The 17080-nt window shown below is 39.9% G+C and overlaps 1 protein-coding gene across 1 annotated transcript in view; it reads right to left on the reverse strand.

Annotated features, from left to right (window-relative positions):
• RRH (retinal pigment epithelium-derived rhodopsin homolog) overlaps positions 1-16321 on the reverse strand; it is a 22095-nt gene extending 5774 nt beyond the window's left edge. Inside the window, exons 1-6 of the mRNA XM_019534108.1 lie at positions 16132-16321; positions 9294-9484; positions 7024-7123; positions 6128-6281; positions 5594-5762; positions 2036-2214 (exon numbers count right to left, since the gene is read on the reverse strand). Coding sequence (XP_019389653.1) covers positions 2036-2214; positions 5594-5762; positions 6128-6281; positions 7024-7123; positions 9294-9484; positions 16132-16261 — 923 coding nt within the window. The 5' untranslated portion in view covers positions 16262-16321. The remainder of the gene's footprint in view (positions 1-2035; positions 2215-5593; positions 5763-6127; positions 6282-7023; positions 7124-9293; positions 9485-16131) is intronic.
• Between the last annotated feature and the right edge of the window lie 759 nt (positions 16322-17080).

Below are 17080 nucleotides of genomic sequence, written 5' to 3' on the forward strand. Positions count from 1 at the left end.
CTGCCCTTTGGGCAGGGGGCTGGACTCGATGATCTCCCGAGGTCCCTTCCAGCCCTAATGTCTATGAAATCTATGAAATCTATGAAATAAACAGAAAGTAAGGAGAGGGAGAGGGAAGATGGGGGAAGGACTGCTCTGGTATTGACTGTGACAGTTTGGCTGCCTCAGATGCTGCTGATGCTACTGTGCTGCTTACTAAGTTATTACCTGTTGTCATTTGAAGTGAGGGACTGGACTGAGGATGTAGGGGAGGAGGAGACCTCACTGGGGCACACTACCGTGTCACGTACAGGCCCCAGCATCAGTGAAGGCATGCCTTATCACGCACACACAGTCACACATCATGAGTTTTGCTTGTCAGCAGCTTAAGATGCAGTTTCCCAGAAGCCCCGCACATACCTCCTTGAAACCTGGCAGACTTCATGGCCTCAGCAGGGGTTACCATGCCTGCAGTTTTCACCCTGCTGTGCCTTAACAAAACACGCAAGTTTTGCTTTCAAGACTTTGAAGTAAAATTTCCCAGAACCCCCTGTGCCTATTTCCTTGAAACTTGGCAGGTTTCATGCCCTCAGAAGGATCTACCATCTATGCTGTTTTCATCCAAATCTGCCAAAAAATGACAAAGTTATAGGCAGTTTCATGCTTTCCCATTATAGCCTATGGGTGAAACATCAGAACAGCAAAAGAGTTTCAACCAAACAAAATGGAACAGTGCTTTCAAAACAAAACGAAACATTGTCCAGTAGAAACGGCAAAACAGAAGCCAAAACTCAATGGTGCTGTTTCGCACAGCCCTACATAACACCTTTTGTAGATAAGCCTATGAACTTCATAAATCTACTGAATACAAAAAAACATGGACTAAATATAGACCATGGATTTATGGCACATTATAACCTGCCTGCCCTCTGATAGCCCCAGGTAACCTGTCTACATTTTACCAACTATAGTCTTCTATCACCAAAGAACCTTGTCTGCCATTTTATTCCGTGCTTTCCTCTGTCGCTTCTCCTCTCCTCCTCGCCACCAGTAGCTAAGCATCTTATCTCAGTACAGAGCCAAACCCAGAGAATGGGAGAAGTGTCAAACTCTATCATCATCTACTGAGCCCTCTTCTGTCTGGATATCTCAAGACCCGCAGGCAATTTATGGGTAGGGAATAAAAAGGTACCTTTCTTTACAACATTTGTATTTCTAACTTACAGGCCCTGAATGTGTTCATAAGCCTTAGCTATTTACCCAAATCATCATCCTTAGGCAATACAACACACATACTCAACCAAAGGTAGCAGTAGAAACAGTTGTACCATACTACAATTCTCAAGCCATGGTAGAATGAGGAGGTAGCTGTGACTTGTCAGTATGCTCTTAATTAAGACTCTCCAGCCTCCCTACCAATCCAGATTGCAAATCCCAAATCAAGCAAAGATACCCCTGAGACTTATGAGCTATACATTTTTGCCACTTCCATTAAATGTAAACAGTTCTATATTCTGATAGGACTAAAATTCCAGCCCAAATCTATCTTAGTAGAAGACATGATTTAAAATTGTTTATAAAATGACAGTCCTTCTCCAATTTGAAAAAAATCACTGAAATGTCTCACTTATTCAAACACACAATGGTGTGCTTCAACTCCCTTCTTTTTAAAGAAAGACATCTACCCATGCAAGATAAGGCAGCAGTAGTTTATCTTTGTAAAAATATTTTCTTCTGGAATCATACAGCTGGAAAGGATTTCAAGGGTCATCTAGTCTAATTCTTTCACAGATGGGGGAAAAAGGGGCTGCTGTATCAAACCATCCTCAAATGGTGGCATATATAGCCACCTTTTAAAACTTACAGTGAAGGTGATTCTGTCATTTCTCAGGGGAGTTTGTACTAGTACCTAGCTGCTCTAACATTTCAGAAGCTTTTCCTGAGGTTTAACTTGAGCCTGCCTTCCTGTAGTTTGACCCATTGTTTTAAAAAAGAAGGAATCCTAGGGGCGGCAACAGAATCTTGCAGCATTTCAATTCAAAAAGTGAACACTTACCTTTTGTTTGCAATGACATAAATACAGGGATTATAGAATGTTGAGGACTTTGCAAACAGAGGTGCTATGATAGCCATCGCAGGGGAAATTTTCTTTGGGTCTCCAAAGGAAGACCATAAGCATACAATGGAATATGGAGACCAAGCCACCAAAAACATTATAATCATCACAACAGACATCTGTGAAATAAAAGAAGACATTTCATCAGCCTAAATATTCATACCTATTATACACACACATAGATCTATAAAGAGGAAAATGAAGACCCCATCACTTCAGTACATCCACACCTTAAAATGCAACTACTCTAAGATGTATACATGCAATATATTTAAAAAACAAGCAAAGAAAACAGCTCTAATTTTGAAGGGATGAACTGAGTCTCTGTCTTGTGAAGAACTTAGAGTTACATGCTGCTAAACACTGTGATGTATCAATACTTCTCATACTTCTCACAGTGGCAAGCAGAACTGCCAATTTCATTGGTGTGTGACAAAGAGAAAAATATTTCAAGCTTGACTGCACACCAGTAGCAGGTCCTCTAACATCAAATTACAATCCCTTCCATTGCTTTAGCTGGAAAGCAGAGCAGTGTGGCAAGTTATAGACTAGCTCATTCCGCAAGGCATTGCTTTAGCTGTATAATATAACACATATTTGAACACTTCTGATTCCATCCAACAGAGGATGGCTGTCTTTATCCAGGAAAAAGTAACTGAAATACTTGAAAATATCATCTCATACAAGGAATGTATGAACCTTAATATGGAACATAGTAATGTGGCTACTACTTAGCTGACTTAACTGCTAATGATTAAAAAGAAATCATCCTGAATTATTTTTCTTAATCTTAACCTGCTAAAGAAAATGACTACAACAATACATTATATCCCTAGAAAAAGGATGGCAAAGTTTGTAAACTTTGTCTTGATATGCCAATAAAGATTGTGGGTGAAGGAGTAAAACAGGGAGCTTATCTTGAACTAGATAGAAGGCAGGGCAGGGGCTGCAGGGCCCCAGCGGGAAGCAGGAAGGGGCTGTGGGTGGCTTGCCCACAGGAGGGCAAGGGCGAGGGCCGCTGCCCTCCATGCAGGCAAGGAGGTATGGATCTCTGATCCCTGTCAAGCCAATTCACAGGGCAGGGAAGCAGGGCAGAGAAGCAAGCAAGCCTGCTGGTTCCTGTTGCATGACTCAGCTCCTCAGGGAGCAGAGATGCATGCTGGCGGTGTGCATGCCCCAATGATGTGGGGCAGTGCAGGGTGGGCAGTGGTGATGAGGAAACCCCAGCATGGATCTCTGCTCCCTGCGGAGCCAGTTCACATGGCAGGGATCCCCCAGCCCCTGGTTTGGTTCCCCAGCTCTCTGATCATTCTCCCCAGGGGGGGGGGGGGGGGCACAGGCCCCCGGATCTGTGTGCTGGGCTTTAGCAGGCCAGGTGGGGTCAGAGGCCAGAGGCAGCATCACAGTCTTCCCAGCACTCGGAGCGGGCTGCACCAAGCAGCTACCACTGGCCCCAGTCTGCAGAGGCAGCCTGCTGAAACCCCATGCACAGATTGGGGGCCTGCACCCTGCAGGAAGAGCTAGTGAACTGATCAGAGAGCTAAGGAGTCGAACTGGGAGCTACATGTCAATATCAAAGCAGCCTTTCCCCTCCTTCTTCTTATTTTTATTTCCCTGCAAGCCTGGCTCTGAAACTCTGAAATTCTCCAAAACATTTCCAAAATGTTTCAGAGCCTTCCAGTTAATTTCGGAGTTGTTTTGGAGCCTTCTGTTTCGAATCAGATTCAGTGTTTCAGCTGCTGAAATGGCCCAAAACACCTCCAAAACAAAATGGCTGCTGAAATTTTGCACAGTCCTACCTAATCTGTCTGTAAACTGCTAGATATTTATAACAAAGGATGTCAATTTCCTGGCAGGGTCCAGTATTTCATCATAACTCATGTTTGCAAATGTTTCAGGGGGAAAAGCCAAGATCCCCATTCAATTTTTGAAATAGGAAGACGGAGAACTTTACGGAAGCTTGATTAAAAAGATATGAAGCTCTCCATATCTAGAGCACCAGTTCAGATCTGAAGTGATTGCTGTGAACCCATCCAAAAAACTAAGGCGTTTACAGGCATGGAAACTAACCTCTTCTCCCTTAGGTTAGGGGCAGACATTACACATAAACCAGTTTAAGCGATCAGAAACTGGTTTAAACCTGTAACAGAACTTAAGTTCAGTGCACATAAACCAATTTCAAAATGACTGAAACTGGTTTAAGGTAAAGCTGATTGAATGTAGTATCAGACTTAACTGATTTGAGTGAAACCAGTTTATGCAATGTCTGTCCCAGACCCCTTCCCAGTTTAAGTTAAACCAGATGCTTTGCAGCCCTGGGCTGTGCTATCTGCTCCAGAGAACAGGGCTGACCCTGCCTCTCTGCTCTCTAGCTAGAGCTCTGGCAGAGACTGCAGGCACAGCAGGGTCTACCTTGCTTCCTCCTGCCACAGCCCTCTGGCCCCTGTTTCTCGCTGTTCAAGCAGGGATCCCCCCCCCCTCCTATCTCCCACAGCACAGACACCAGCCCCATGGACCCTGGGCAACTACTATGCTAGCTAATGCTGAGAGGTATCTGTGTGTATGTGTGCATCTCCAATTTCACTGGTAAACAGAACGGTGTCTACTTAAGGCATGTTGGAGCTAATCAACAGGTCAGTTGGTAATGTTCCTCCATTCCTTCCTTGGAAAAAGCTGTTTAAGAAGAGCTTGAACTAATGAGAGAGGCTTTTGTTTTGTTGATGGGCTGATAAACACTGTGTTGTCAGCCCCCTGCTGGCTCCCTTACCTGTCAGGTTTGTCCGACAGTATGAAGAAGCAGGGAGAGGGAGATTGAAAAGCTCAGTATCATCAACACATGCATACACTGCACTCTTTGCCTAGGCGAGAGCTGGGGTCTAGCAGCACTACCATCCCTTGATCAGCAAGCGGGGAAAAGACTGGGATAACGCAGGCATGATGTAATTAATCAGAGGATCCTGCTGAGGTCTAGCCATGCCACCTGTCAGCTCAGCACTGAAAAAGGAAAGAGAGGGCTAGTCTAGCACCCCAGCTTCTAGCCTGAGCCACTACAAGCATGTGCCTACATTACTTCATTCCATACTGAAGAATCTCTGTGCAGTTGCAAACCAGTTCAACCTAGGCAGGTTAGACTAACCTGAAAAGATTGAATCAATTCAGGCTCAGGCTTTTTGAATGTCTATCCTTAGCCTTAAAGTTTGGCCCTGAGATGACACTACTGAGATACAATGCTGGACAGTGCAGAAAAGTGTGTAATGTTCCTGGACAATGGTAGACCCAACTGTGTGGGAAAAAGTAGCATGTTAAAAATCATTTTAAAAATAAAAATAAAGGGGGGTGGGATATAACATTGTCAATCCAGCATTTTTCAAGAACACTATGTTTATTCAAATAAAAAGGAAGAGGGGATCGAGGATGGAAAGTTTCCTTAGTTAATATGATACAGTGTACATTACAGAAAAACATATTTGAAGGGTAACATGGCCCAGATCACCATACCTTTGTTACATCTACTTGATCAGACCAATCTATATTGATACTCTCCAGGCAGTTACTGGTAGTGTATTGTTTCATTGTTCGAGAAACATTGAAGTAGCAGTAAAACATGACTGAGAGAGGCACAACAAAATTTACAGTGATTACAGTCATGGTGTAAGAAACAAAGGACCTGTAAGACAAAATATTAATATAAAAAATTGCAACCATACACCTGTGAAAAATAATTGAAAACTACCTTGTTTTAGTGTAAGATTTATGAGGCAATCTGCAAAATCTTTTCAAAGGGTGAGGACAATTTCTTTGGCTTGTTTAGTTTTATTAGTGCCAATGACACCTACTTTTACAGTGCCTCACCTTTTCCAAAATGAATCCTTACAATTTTTTCAAATTATTATGGATTAGTTCAATCTTTATTTCTAAGATGCCTGTGTCTTTTACTCATTCTTACTTTGGGGGAAAAATGCTTACTGAAGCAGGTATACAGATAAGTGGTATTTTATATATAAGAGTAAAGAAAAGGTTTTAAAATCTTACGCATCATTTTTCCGCCAATTGATTGTGCAGGTGGCTCCAGTGGGGTCTGGAGCATAGCTAGACCAACCTACAATAGGCATTGAGGCCCAGAAAACTGCATTTACCCAAGCAGCAAGGATCAGCATGGTATAGGTGTGGGTAGTCATTCTTCTTCCTGTTACCAAGCACAGATATCTCTCTTAAACAACTATTATTGTGCTTTTTCAGACATTTATCATGAACCCACAATGTGCCCAACCAACCTACGTATGTTGAAAGCACTACTAATAACCATTAATAATTACTAAGTCCACACTAAGTAGAAAAGTTCTTCTGTGTCTCAGATAAATACCACGTAAGCACCCCCAGAAACAGTGCTTGAGTGCTACTTAGTTCTGTCACCCTGCTCCCACACAAAGCTTATCAAGGGGAGGGCAGACATTTCTGATCCCATACAAAAGAAAATGTACATGAAGAATTAGAAACCATGATGTTAGACCTGTAATATAAAGAATCAGACAAACTACAGTACAGAAAACATGCACACATATACATTAGACATGTATGTCCATTGAAATATTGTCAGAAACCTGCTGCAAGCAGTCCTAGTTTGCTTTGGTAGCTATGAAGGAATGTAATTAATAAACGATCAGAGCTTCTAATGATTAGTCATAGCACATCAAAATGCAGATTTCAGACTGACTAAGGCAGAAGGCAACAGAAGGTTGATTCTGCAACCTTTACTTAGTAGCACACAAGTCACTGGGATCTTTCACACGACTAAATTACTGCAGGAAGATACCCAAAGTTTAGAAGCATTGGTAGGAATTGACCTAGGCACTCACACAAGGGACTATACAGCTTCTTGAATATGCTAAAAGATATCAACTGATAAATTATTTCCACAAGTACTGTACCTATATTAGGCCTGCAGATTGTCAGGTAGCGATCAATTGCAACAACTGTAAGCAAACCTATACTTGCCATTCCAAAGAAGATATTTAAAGCAGCATAGATCTGAAAATTAAGAAGATAACATACCCATTTTTTATAAATGCTTCTAAAGGTTTCAGTCTAAATCAGAGTCTGAGTTAAGAACTCAGCTGAATACAGCATATGTTCTATGACCAATTTGTTTAATGCATTATTAATAATTTAGAGTTGGTTAATTAAAATTAAAAGTTTTAAGATAAATGGGCTTGTAATCAAAAGACTGAAAAAAATGAGACTGTTTAATGTTAACACATGCATTTTTTAAATCCTGGGATGAAAGTTTTACAGGAAGGAAAAGATATGTATTTTGTTTTAACTAACTCTATTTGATCGATGTTAATAAATCACCAGCAACATTTTATTTTAACAACTGCAGAAGTTGTAACAGAAACACAGGGCATTCTACTGTCTCAGATCACAGGACTTCTTTACATTAGTTGTGCTTCAAACAATCCCTAAGACCACAAAAGTAAAGCACAGCTGAAGTTGTCAGATATGAATCCCAACTTCAACACAAAAATATATGACAATATAGATCCAAACAAAGTGGACTCAGGTTGGCTGCTACAAAAGGTCTAAATTAGGTGTATGAAATTAACTTTTCACATTTAATTTACTTAGGGGTATGTCATTTCAGATCACATAGTAAGCATACTTCAAATGGGCTCAGGTCATGTAGTCCTGTTAGAGTTTTACCTAAAAAAAAGATTTCAGGGCATGTATTTCACAGGACTGTTCTAAGCATCTCCTGGTCATCCTAACTCAAAAATCCTTTTTTTTTTGTTTAAATCATATGTTGATCACTACTCACACAGTTAACAAACAAGCTTATGTGAAAAGTCAAACTTTGAAAACTCTGAAATAAGATGCCTATTAGGGGTGCACAAAACAGGCCATATTTGATTCAGATTCGGCCCGAATCGGGAGACAGTGATTCAATTAGTTGATTTGGATCACTGTCCCGATTCAATTTGGCTGAATCTGAAGATTCACTGCTGATTCGGAGAATCAGTGATTCAGCCACAGACACAGCTTTAAATGTTTTTTCTACATATCTTGAGGTACCAGGTGCCACTCATGAACGCTTAGATGCTGGGGCAGATGGAGTGTCGAACAGGAGCGCAGTGGGGCCCCCCCCACATGCTCAGCAGTAGACCTGGAACTAGACCGGAAGTACTTACAGTCCACTTCTGGGTCCACCACCAAGTGTGCAAGGGGTCCCCCACATGCCTTCCTGGCTCGGCAATCAGCTGCAGGGGAACACCATGTGCCCCACCAGACCCAGGAGGCACCAGTTGCTGAGCTGGGGGGGGTGCACCACATACTCTGCGGTAGATCCGGAAGTGGATGAGAAGTGCTTCTGGTCCACTTCTGGGTCTGCCACTGAGCACTCTAGGGACCCCCCATGCTTCTGTGGGATGCTCCATCCGGCCCAGCATCATAGCATTCATGAGCCCCCTGGTACCTTGAGGTATGTAGAAAAAACATTTAAAGCTGCATCTATGTCTGAATCATCGAATCTCTCTGAATCTCTCCAAATCGATTCAGAGGGTTCCGATTCAATTCAGAGAGATTAAAGGGTCTCCTGATTCAATTTGGATTCAGGCGAATCTCCACCGAATCAAATCAGCAACCAAAGCGTCTCATAGCCCTAATGCCTATTTCTTTGAATTCTTCACATGATTTTCATATGACTGATGGTTTTGTGTGCCTCCATTTTACATGCTCCAATAAATTCTCATAAAGAAGCCTGAATTTCAGAAAATGCTGTGCTCTCATACTGTGCAAAAAGGAACTTTTAAGGTACATCAATATGATAACTGAGAAACCAAGGCACTCAAAATTACTAGTCACTTTTGAAAAATTACAGGAAGTTATTAATTCTATAATGGCAGGTTATAGGCTTTAGTTTCTTGGTGATATTTAAGCATTGCTTTTTTCACAAATACAAATGCATGCTTCAGTAATCATTCAAAATTCAACATAAAAAAATTAGGATTAGTCCAAACCAAGCCCAACATCCAATATCATTGAACTTTAAGGAAATTCAGATCCAGGTCAGAATCTATACTTTGCCCCTCTAGCTCATCTCTGAAGAAAATTAAAACTCAAGAGAAAGGTATCTTTCTTATACTCAGGTTCTAAATGCTTAACACTTTTTGATCTCTGGTTTAATTACCAAATTCTCAAATACCTGGCATCCTGTGTTTCCAAATTTCCAACTTCCATGCAGATCTGAAGCAGCAGACATGGGATAACCAATACCACTGACTCCAATGTCTGTAAAGGCTAAGTTAATAATAATTGCATTTGTGGCTGTCCGAAGCTCCTTGTATTTAACAAAGATGCTTAATACAACTATGTTACTGAGAATGCTTATCACTCCTGTGGAATAAAGGAAAATGAGAGCTTTATAAATTATATAATTATTGATTAAATATTTTAATTAATCAAATGTAAACACTGAAGAATTATCTTAATAAAATGCCATTTTGAAAAGATTATATGCAACAGAAAGAAAAGAGCTTTCCTAATTTAATGACTGAGCAAGGAACATAATTTTAAAGAGCCGTAAAGAACGTACTTTAGTATCTTGCTGAATCAGGGACTATACAAAGTCAGTGAGTATGGCAAGCATTTAGCATTCTCTCAAGATTTGATCTTAGGACCTCAGGTCTGCAGAACTACTCAGAGCAATACTGAGCACAGTGTATTGCTACTAATGAGCCAGGACAATAAAGTGCAATGAAGAGGAGTGCAGGCAGGCTAGCAGAAAAAAATCTGTTTGTTGAACAGCTGGATCTGATACTGTGCCACAAGGTCCAACAGTAGCTTCTATATGAAAGGCCCTTGTACAACTTCACTTCTTGCTCTCCACTAAAGACAGTTTCATTGTGCATTCAAACAAAACAATATTGCTGGTGACAGAAATGTTCACTTTCTCCTGCTCTCCCCTATGAAATAATATTTTTGTCTTTTTTTCCTCTGCCCAGTTTCCTGTATAGCACTAGCAGTCACTTTATTTGTACCTCTGTCAACATGAAGTATCTTTGCCCTGTGCTAGATAGTTTTCCATTCTTTGCATACTTCTTACAGAGCTGGTTGGAGTATACTGGTTCTTCAAAGCTGCAGCTAACCCAGGTTTGATCAAATTATATTCATCACAGAGAATTAGTGGTGGAAGGGACTGCAGGAGGTCATCTAGTCCAACCCCTTGCTCAAAGCAGGACTTCCCAAAAAATATCATCTCACCCAAGGCTTTATCTAGCTGGGTCTTAAAAACTTCCAAGAATGGAGATTCCACCACCTCTCTGGGTAGCCTATTCCAGTGTTTTATTACCCTCCTAATGTGACAAAGTTTTTCACAATATCTAACCTAAATTTCCCTTTTTAAGCTGCAACTTGAAACCATTGCTCCTTGTTCTGTCATCTGCCACCACTGAGAGCAGTCCAGCTCCATCCTCTTTGGAACTCTCCCTTCAGGTGGTTGAAGACTGCTGTTAAATCCCCCGTCTATCTTCTCTTCTCTTGATCAGATAAGTCCAGTTCCCTCAGCCCTTCCTCAGAAGTCATGTGCCCCAGCCCCCAAACCATTTTAGTTGCCCTCTCTCCAACTTGTCCACATCCTTTCTGTAGTGGGGGATTTCAGCCCAATATGCCATTAGCCTTCTTCACAATAAGGAGATACTACTGGCTCATATTCAGCTTATTGTCTACTGTAACCCCCAGGTCCTTCTTCTGCAGAGCTGCTGCTTGGCCAGTCAGTCCCCAGCCTGCACCAGTGCATGACATTGTTCCATCCTAAGTGGAGGACTTTGCAATTCTCTCTGAACCTCAGGAAAATTATTTTGGTCCAATCCTCCAATTTGTCTAGGTCTCTTTGAACCCTATCCCTACCCTCCAGCATATCTACTACTCCCCCCACCCTCCCAGCTTGGAGTAATTTGCAAACTTGCTGAGAGTGCACTCCATCCTATCTTCCAGGTTGCTGATGAAAATATTGAACAAAACCAGCCCCAGGACTGACCCCTGGGGCACTCCACTTGATACTAGCTGTCAACTAGACATAGAGTCATTGATTACTACCCTTTGAGCCCAATGATCCAGTCAGTTTTCTATCCACCTTACGGTCCTCTCATCCAATAGCAACCCTCCATTGTACCAGGACTGATGAACTGATGAAACATAGGTTTGGTCAGCAAATGATGGAATCCATGTCCACAAAGAAACATCAAAAGATCCAGTAATTTCAGAACCGCTGTCTCCACATTAAACAGAATTCATAAGCTGTACAGAGATTCCTCAAATAATCACATTCAACAACCAAGTGACAGAGTCCAGGGCTAAATTAATAAACATTTTTGTGGGAGTCTCCTAAACACCGTGAGATCTTGAGTAAGTTGCAACTCATACTGAAACCATGACCTGATCACAGCTAAAGGACACTGAATTTGTGCCTGTGGAAATGTGGGTAAAGTTTACAATTCCTCAGTCTCTCAATTAAAGTGTAAAGGAAGAAAAAGACAAGAAATAGTGAGGGGAAAAAACACCCAAACTTTCTAGTCATCAAAGCCAGAGTAGTTTCATAATAAGCATGAGTGAATGGTTGTATATTGTGCCTTGATGAATGTACAGCTAGCAATTCTGAAACAATAGCTTCAATACAGTTTTAAATCTTAATGAGGTCTTAACTTTGAGTCTTAATTACAAACAAGCAAAGTGCTTTTGCATACACAAACTGGGTCATAAAATAAGACTGAGTGAAGACTGACTGTTAACACTGTGAAATGCCTTCTCTGACTTGTGGAAAGAAATGAGAGCCCACCTTTGGTTGTTTCTAACTCTTCAGGACCCCAGAACTACCATAATCATGACCCCTTGATATTCCCAAGTACCTCATTTATTTCTGAACCCACAAAAGTCAAGAACTTCCCTGAAACTTTCTCTGCTGCTCTCCCCTGGATGCAATACTGAATGGGATTCATGATCTTTTGTGGCTTCCATGAGCCTTAGCAAATACTGCTTAACATTTGCTGACCCTGCCTGGGGAAAGTGTAATGCTAAAAGTTATAATTTAGTGATACTCCCTTATGTAGAAGACTACAGAGGTTGGAAATTAGGAGGTGTTTCCTTAGATTCATTAGCGTGAGACAAAGAGTCTATGGAGTTTGTCTGCTACTCCCCAATTATAGTTTGCTGGTTAGTTCTTATTCATTTATTCCTGTGTTTATTAACCCCAGGGATCACTACAGAAATAAGCAATATTTACATTTTTAAAAATTTTATATTGCTCTGCTGTCTCTGCCCATGTTTTCAGGGGGATTGCATGGGGTTTAGAGCAAAGTGCAGCCCAGGGAACAGCGTCACACCAAAAGTGTCAGCACAACTATAAAAACTAAGGCAGGGCACATTTCAAGGGGCAGGGCCACTGTTGTGGCCCTCAACAGCTCACCAAAACTTGTTAAGCAGCCCTCCAGCTGAAATTATTGCCCACCCCTGATATAGATGCTGCCATTTTGGTCTGCAAGGAATCTTGGGATATCACAGATAAATTATGTGATATATGCCAAGGTAAGGATACCAAGACCTTTTATAAATATTAATCAAGACTGCCAGAAAAGCTGCTAACACTTATTTGCTTAATGGTAGAGGGGAAGAAAACAAAATACGTTTTTTATTTAGCAATAGGCATTAAGAAAATACAATAGAACCCTATTATAATGAGCTGCAAAATATGAGTACTTTAAAAGATTGTAAACTCTATTACATTTTAAATATGAAATTTGTTAGTGACACTCCACTTTAATAATAATAATAATAATAATAATAGTAATGTGTGATATAACAACAACATATTATTACTATTACTACTCCGGTATTATTGTTGTTGTTAATATGATGATGACTGTTATTATTTAGCACTATAGAACCCAGAGGCCCTTGGCTGCCTCCACTATCTTCATCCATTCCTTTCTGTTGTGTGCCTTTGTCCTCCAGTAGGCCGCTTGTAATTTCTGTAAGTCTGACACTGCATCATCTACCCATTGTCATCTTGATCATCCAGACAACCTTCTCTCCTCTAACGCACTGAGGAGCACTTTGTTGATGCCAATTACTTTCATTCTTTCAGTGTGGCCCAGCCACTGTAGCCATCATACTCTGATTTCCTATTTCAGGATTGAGTCTGTGTGCAATTGATGTAGCTTATTATTGATTTTATGTGCCATTCTTGTCTTATAAGATAAGAATGTGCCCCAAGATTTTCTGTAAAATCTTTCTTTCAAAATAATCTAGTAGTATCTAATTTCTTTGGGAGAGAACCCAAGTTTGACTGCCATAGGTTGTACATGGCCTGACTATGGGTGCCAGTACACACCACGGGGTTTATCTTCCTTGAATTAAATAGGTTTATAAAATTTTAACTTGTTTATTTTGGAGTATCACATCAGTGTTTGCATGCACTAGGTTTTCAGACAAATTAGGCCTGATCCCCAGCCAGCAGTGCAGGAAAGCGGGATGGTCCAGTTCTTCCCCCCAGCACAGAGCCCCCCACCCCATGCCCTGCCACACAGCTGTCAAAGTAGGAAGCCACCAAACCACATGCACACAAAAAACCAAAAGCAATTCAAAAGGAAAAGCATTTTGAAGGGGTGAACTACAAAAAAAAAATCACCTTCTGGTGGAAAAAGAGGATCGTTATAGGTCTTTGAGTGCCTTTGTGTTTGCACGCAACTAATCCATGGATGCAATGCTTTAATTTGTGGCAATCCAAACTAAACTATGTCCGAGGAGTTTTACTTTAATGCACCAGAAAGACTCTTAAAGCATCCAGAAAACCCACTCATGCAAACATTCACAACATTGCAGCGCAAGAAAGGGCAAAAAATGTGTTGTGTACAAAGGCCCTATGGTTTTAGACACTTGAAGCTTAGTTTTCCTTGGGATGAGCTGGGATGACAGGAGCTTGTACAATGTAAAGTAAACTCTATTTACTGCTTCTATTCTTCCTTTAATTTTTTCCTTTATATTGTCATCCTGTGTTCTGACAGACTCTAAATACAAAGTAGGTCACTTGCTTAAAATGTGTTGCTTATTGTTAGGTGAGGTCCCTGATATACCACCATCCTATTTACCAGCAGATACCGTGTTTTATCCACATTCCCTTATAGTCCTATTTTCTCCACTTCCAAGAAAGTTATTCTAATCACAAAAGACTTTATTTTAAGCTATTTCAAAAACTTTGCACCCTCATTTCTGCTTTGGAGGTATCTCAGATTTCCAATAAAATTAAAAATTAAAACAAAACATTTACCACAGTATTAGCCATGCTACATAGTTTATGTTTGTGGACAATGAAGTTGCAGATAATTGATCACTTAATGGTGACCACAGTATATGCATTTCATTTTTTATCATCGCCTTTATCTGCTTGTTAATATAATTAGGTTAAAGTATCAATTATTTGGTGGCAAACCAAATAATGTGACCAACATCCTCAATTTGTGAACAGACACAAATTTACTTTTATAAAGGGGGGGTTAGAAATGTTTTTACACTAAAAATCTGTCCATTCCCAATTATGTAAAGACATAGTAACTATCACGTAAAAATATAGAAAAATATTTTCCCCCAGTCTCTTTCAGTTCTAGTTCTCAGATATTACTCCTAACAATAAAGTAAAACATTTTCAGACAGAAATATGCAGTTTAGAATGGTGGTGTTTCTTCAGTTGGGAGACCAATACTGTAGATTTCTATTCTAACATGTGCATACAGCAAACCCACTTGCAGACCATGGCATGCAGTTTCTTGACTTGGAGTGGACGTGAACAAATGACCTATATTTTAGGGTTGCCAAAACTATCCAATTATCTATAAATGTTTTGCTAGTACTTAATATTAGAGTACATCTGATGTTTCCATAAACATTCACCATCTAGAAATACAATCAACTAGTCTATGATTATTAACAGAACTACAAAAGAACGTGAAAAAGATTAGAGATGTTTGAACTTTCAGCATTTTACAAAAAACCCACATCTACAGTCAATTAAATGTTAAGTAAATATTGACCTTTACAGTGTCTATTGTAGGTACACTGTAACTTTAGATATATTAGCTGAAAATATTCAGCACTAGACATCACTAAAATTAGCTGAAAAAATGTACTCTAACCTTAAAATATTTTCTAGGAATAACTTACCCTAGGAATAACAGGTTAAATTGTCAATTAAATAGACAGAAAAGGGCATATTTTAAAGGCATTACTTTGTAGAATTAAAGCATTGTTTTTCGAAACAAGAGTTATAGCACCAAAATACACTTCATATTACTTTGTATTTGAATAGGATCTCAGGCCATCCAGGTCTTGTACAAAGCCCATTGCAATCAACGGGATTACACTAATGTTGGATCAGTGTGCGATGGTTTTCCTAAAATGAATCATAAGTGAAACATACAGCTGAAACTAGAATCTGCTCTTCTGTCTACTTAATGACCAGTGCCTTCCTTCTCACTAACAGTCCAAACCCTTTGCTTAAATCCCACATACTACAACTATACATATACTGTGGTGAGCATCTCACCAGAGAGAAGTATCAAGATAACTTCAAATGTATCACTAAAAAACAAAAAAAATCCACCAAGATGAGTCATCCCTGTCCTATTTTTACTCCTTTTGCAAACTGGCGGAAATTACATGGTCTCTCCTCTATAATGACATGTGAGTAGAACACTTAAATAAGCAAACAAATAAATAAAATTCAGCCCTGAGAGTCATAGATGTTAGGGTCAGAAGGAACCTCAATAGATCATACATAGCACTGGATTTTAAAGGTTTCTACGCATTTTACAGACTTGCTGTTGCTTACCTATTTGAATTTAAGTAGAAAAACTAAAAGAGCAGAAAATAAATTTAGGTCAAAAAATTACTGACAGACTTCACACACACAGAGAATTTTAGCAAAATGTTGATACAAAAGAAATACTCAAATTAAATTCCTCTGTTAAAATATAACTTGCCAATATCCATACCTGCTGTTATTAAATAAGCGGCAACTATGTTGTGTTCAGTCTGTGTAAAAGCTGAATGAGCTTCATTTTCACTTTCTGAGGAATTGGCCGAATCATTCCAAAACATTTTAGGCAGAAAACTGGGGTACATTCTCCATGGTAATTCTTCAAGCACACAAAAAGAGAGAGACAGAGAGAGAGACAGAGATATAAACCACAAGACCCTTTCAAGCTAGTTCTATCACTATGAAACAGTCATTAAACAATTACCTTTACCCAAAAAACCCCAAACAAACAGTGCTTTTCCCTATTGAGAGGGTCCTATTTCCTAACAGGATTTAATTGGGCTAAAGTACAAAGGAGGGCACATTTCCAGCCTAGGCAAAAGGAAAAGCTTGTTAGCTAAAGAAAGACCAGCACAAAACCGTGTGCATTTCCAGCATGTTGGAATGTTTCATAGTCTTACTGCTAACAAGATTAAGCATCACATGCCTCCAAATGTTTACTTCAAAATTCTTGCACAGTATGTTGGAAAATCCAGGCAAGAATTGGCCAGTAAATTGGTCTTCAGCCTTGGCTGGGATGAACTCTAATGATCAAGAGAAACACACAGTAGAGAATCTAACAAAAAAAAAAGCCAGGTATGCCTAAACTACAATCCACCTTTTCAAATCCTTAAGAATTCCTTCTTACAATAACTTTATAGGAGTCTGTTAGTTTGATTTAAATAATCCAGCTATGGTCTAAAATCAGGAACTCAGCATCCAATTTTCTCAAAAGTGACAAGGGCTGTTGATGCTGGAAACTTCAAAAGTGACTGATTTTCTGTGCTTTATGAAAGTTTGGCTCCTTTAAGGTGGCTCAGGCTGGACAGTTAAAACTTGAGGTACCCATGCTTACTGCTTATTTCATCAAAATCTTGGCCACTGTTGATTTTTTTGTTTGTTTTAACATTAAACATTAACATTTA

Source organism: Crocodylus porosus, unplaced genomic scaffold, assembly GCF_001723895.1.
Source record: "Crocodylus porosus isolate Cpor-Errol unplaced genomic scaffold, CroPor_comp1, whole genome shotgun sequence".
Taxonomy (NCBI): domain Eukaryota; kingdom Metazoa; phylum Chordata; order Crocodylia; family Crocodylidae; genus Crocodylus; species Crocodylus porosus.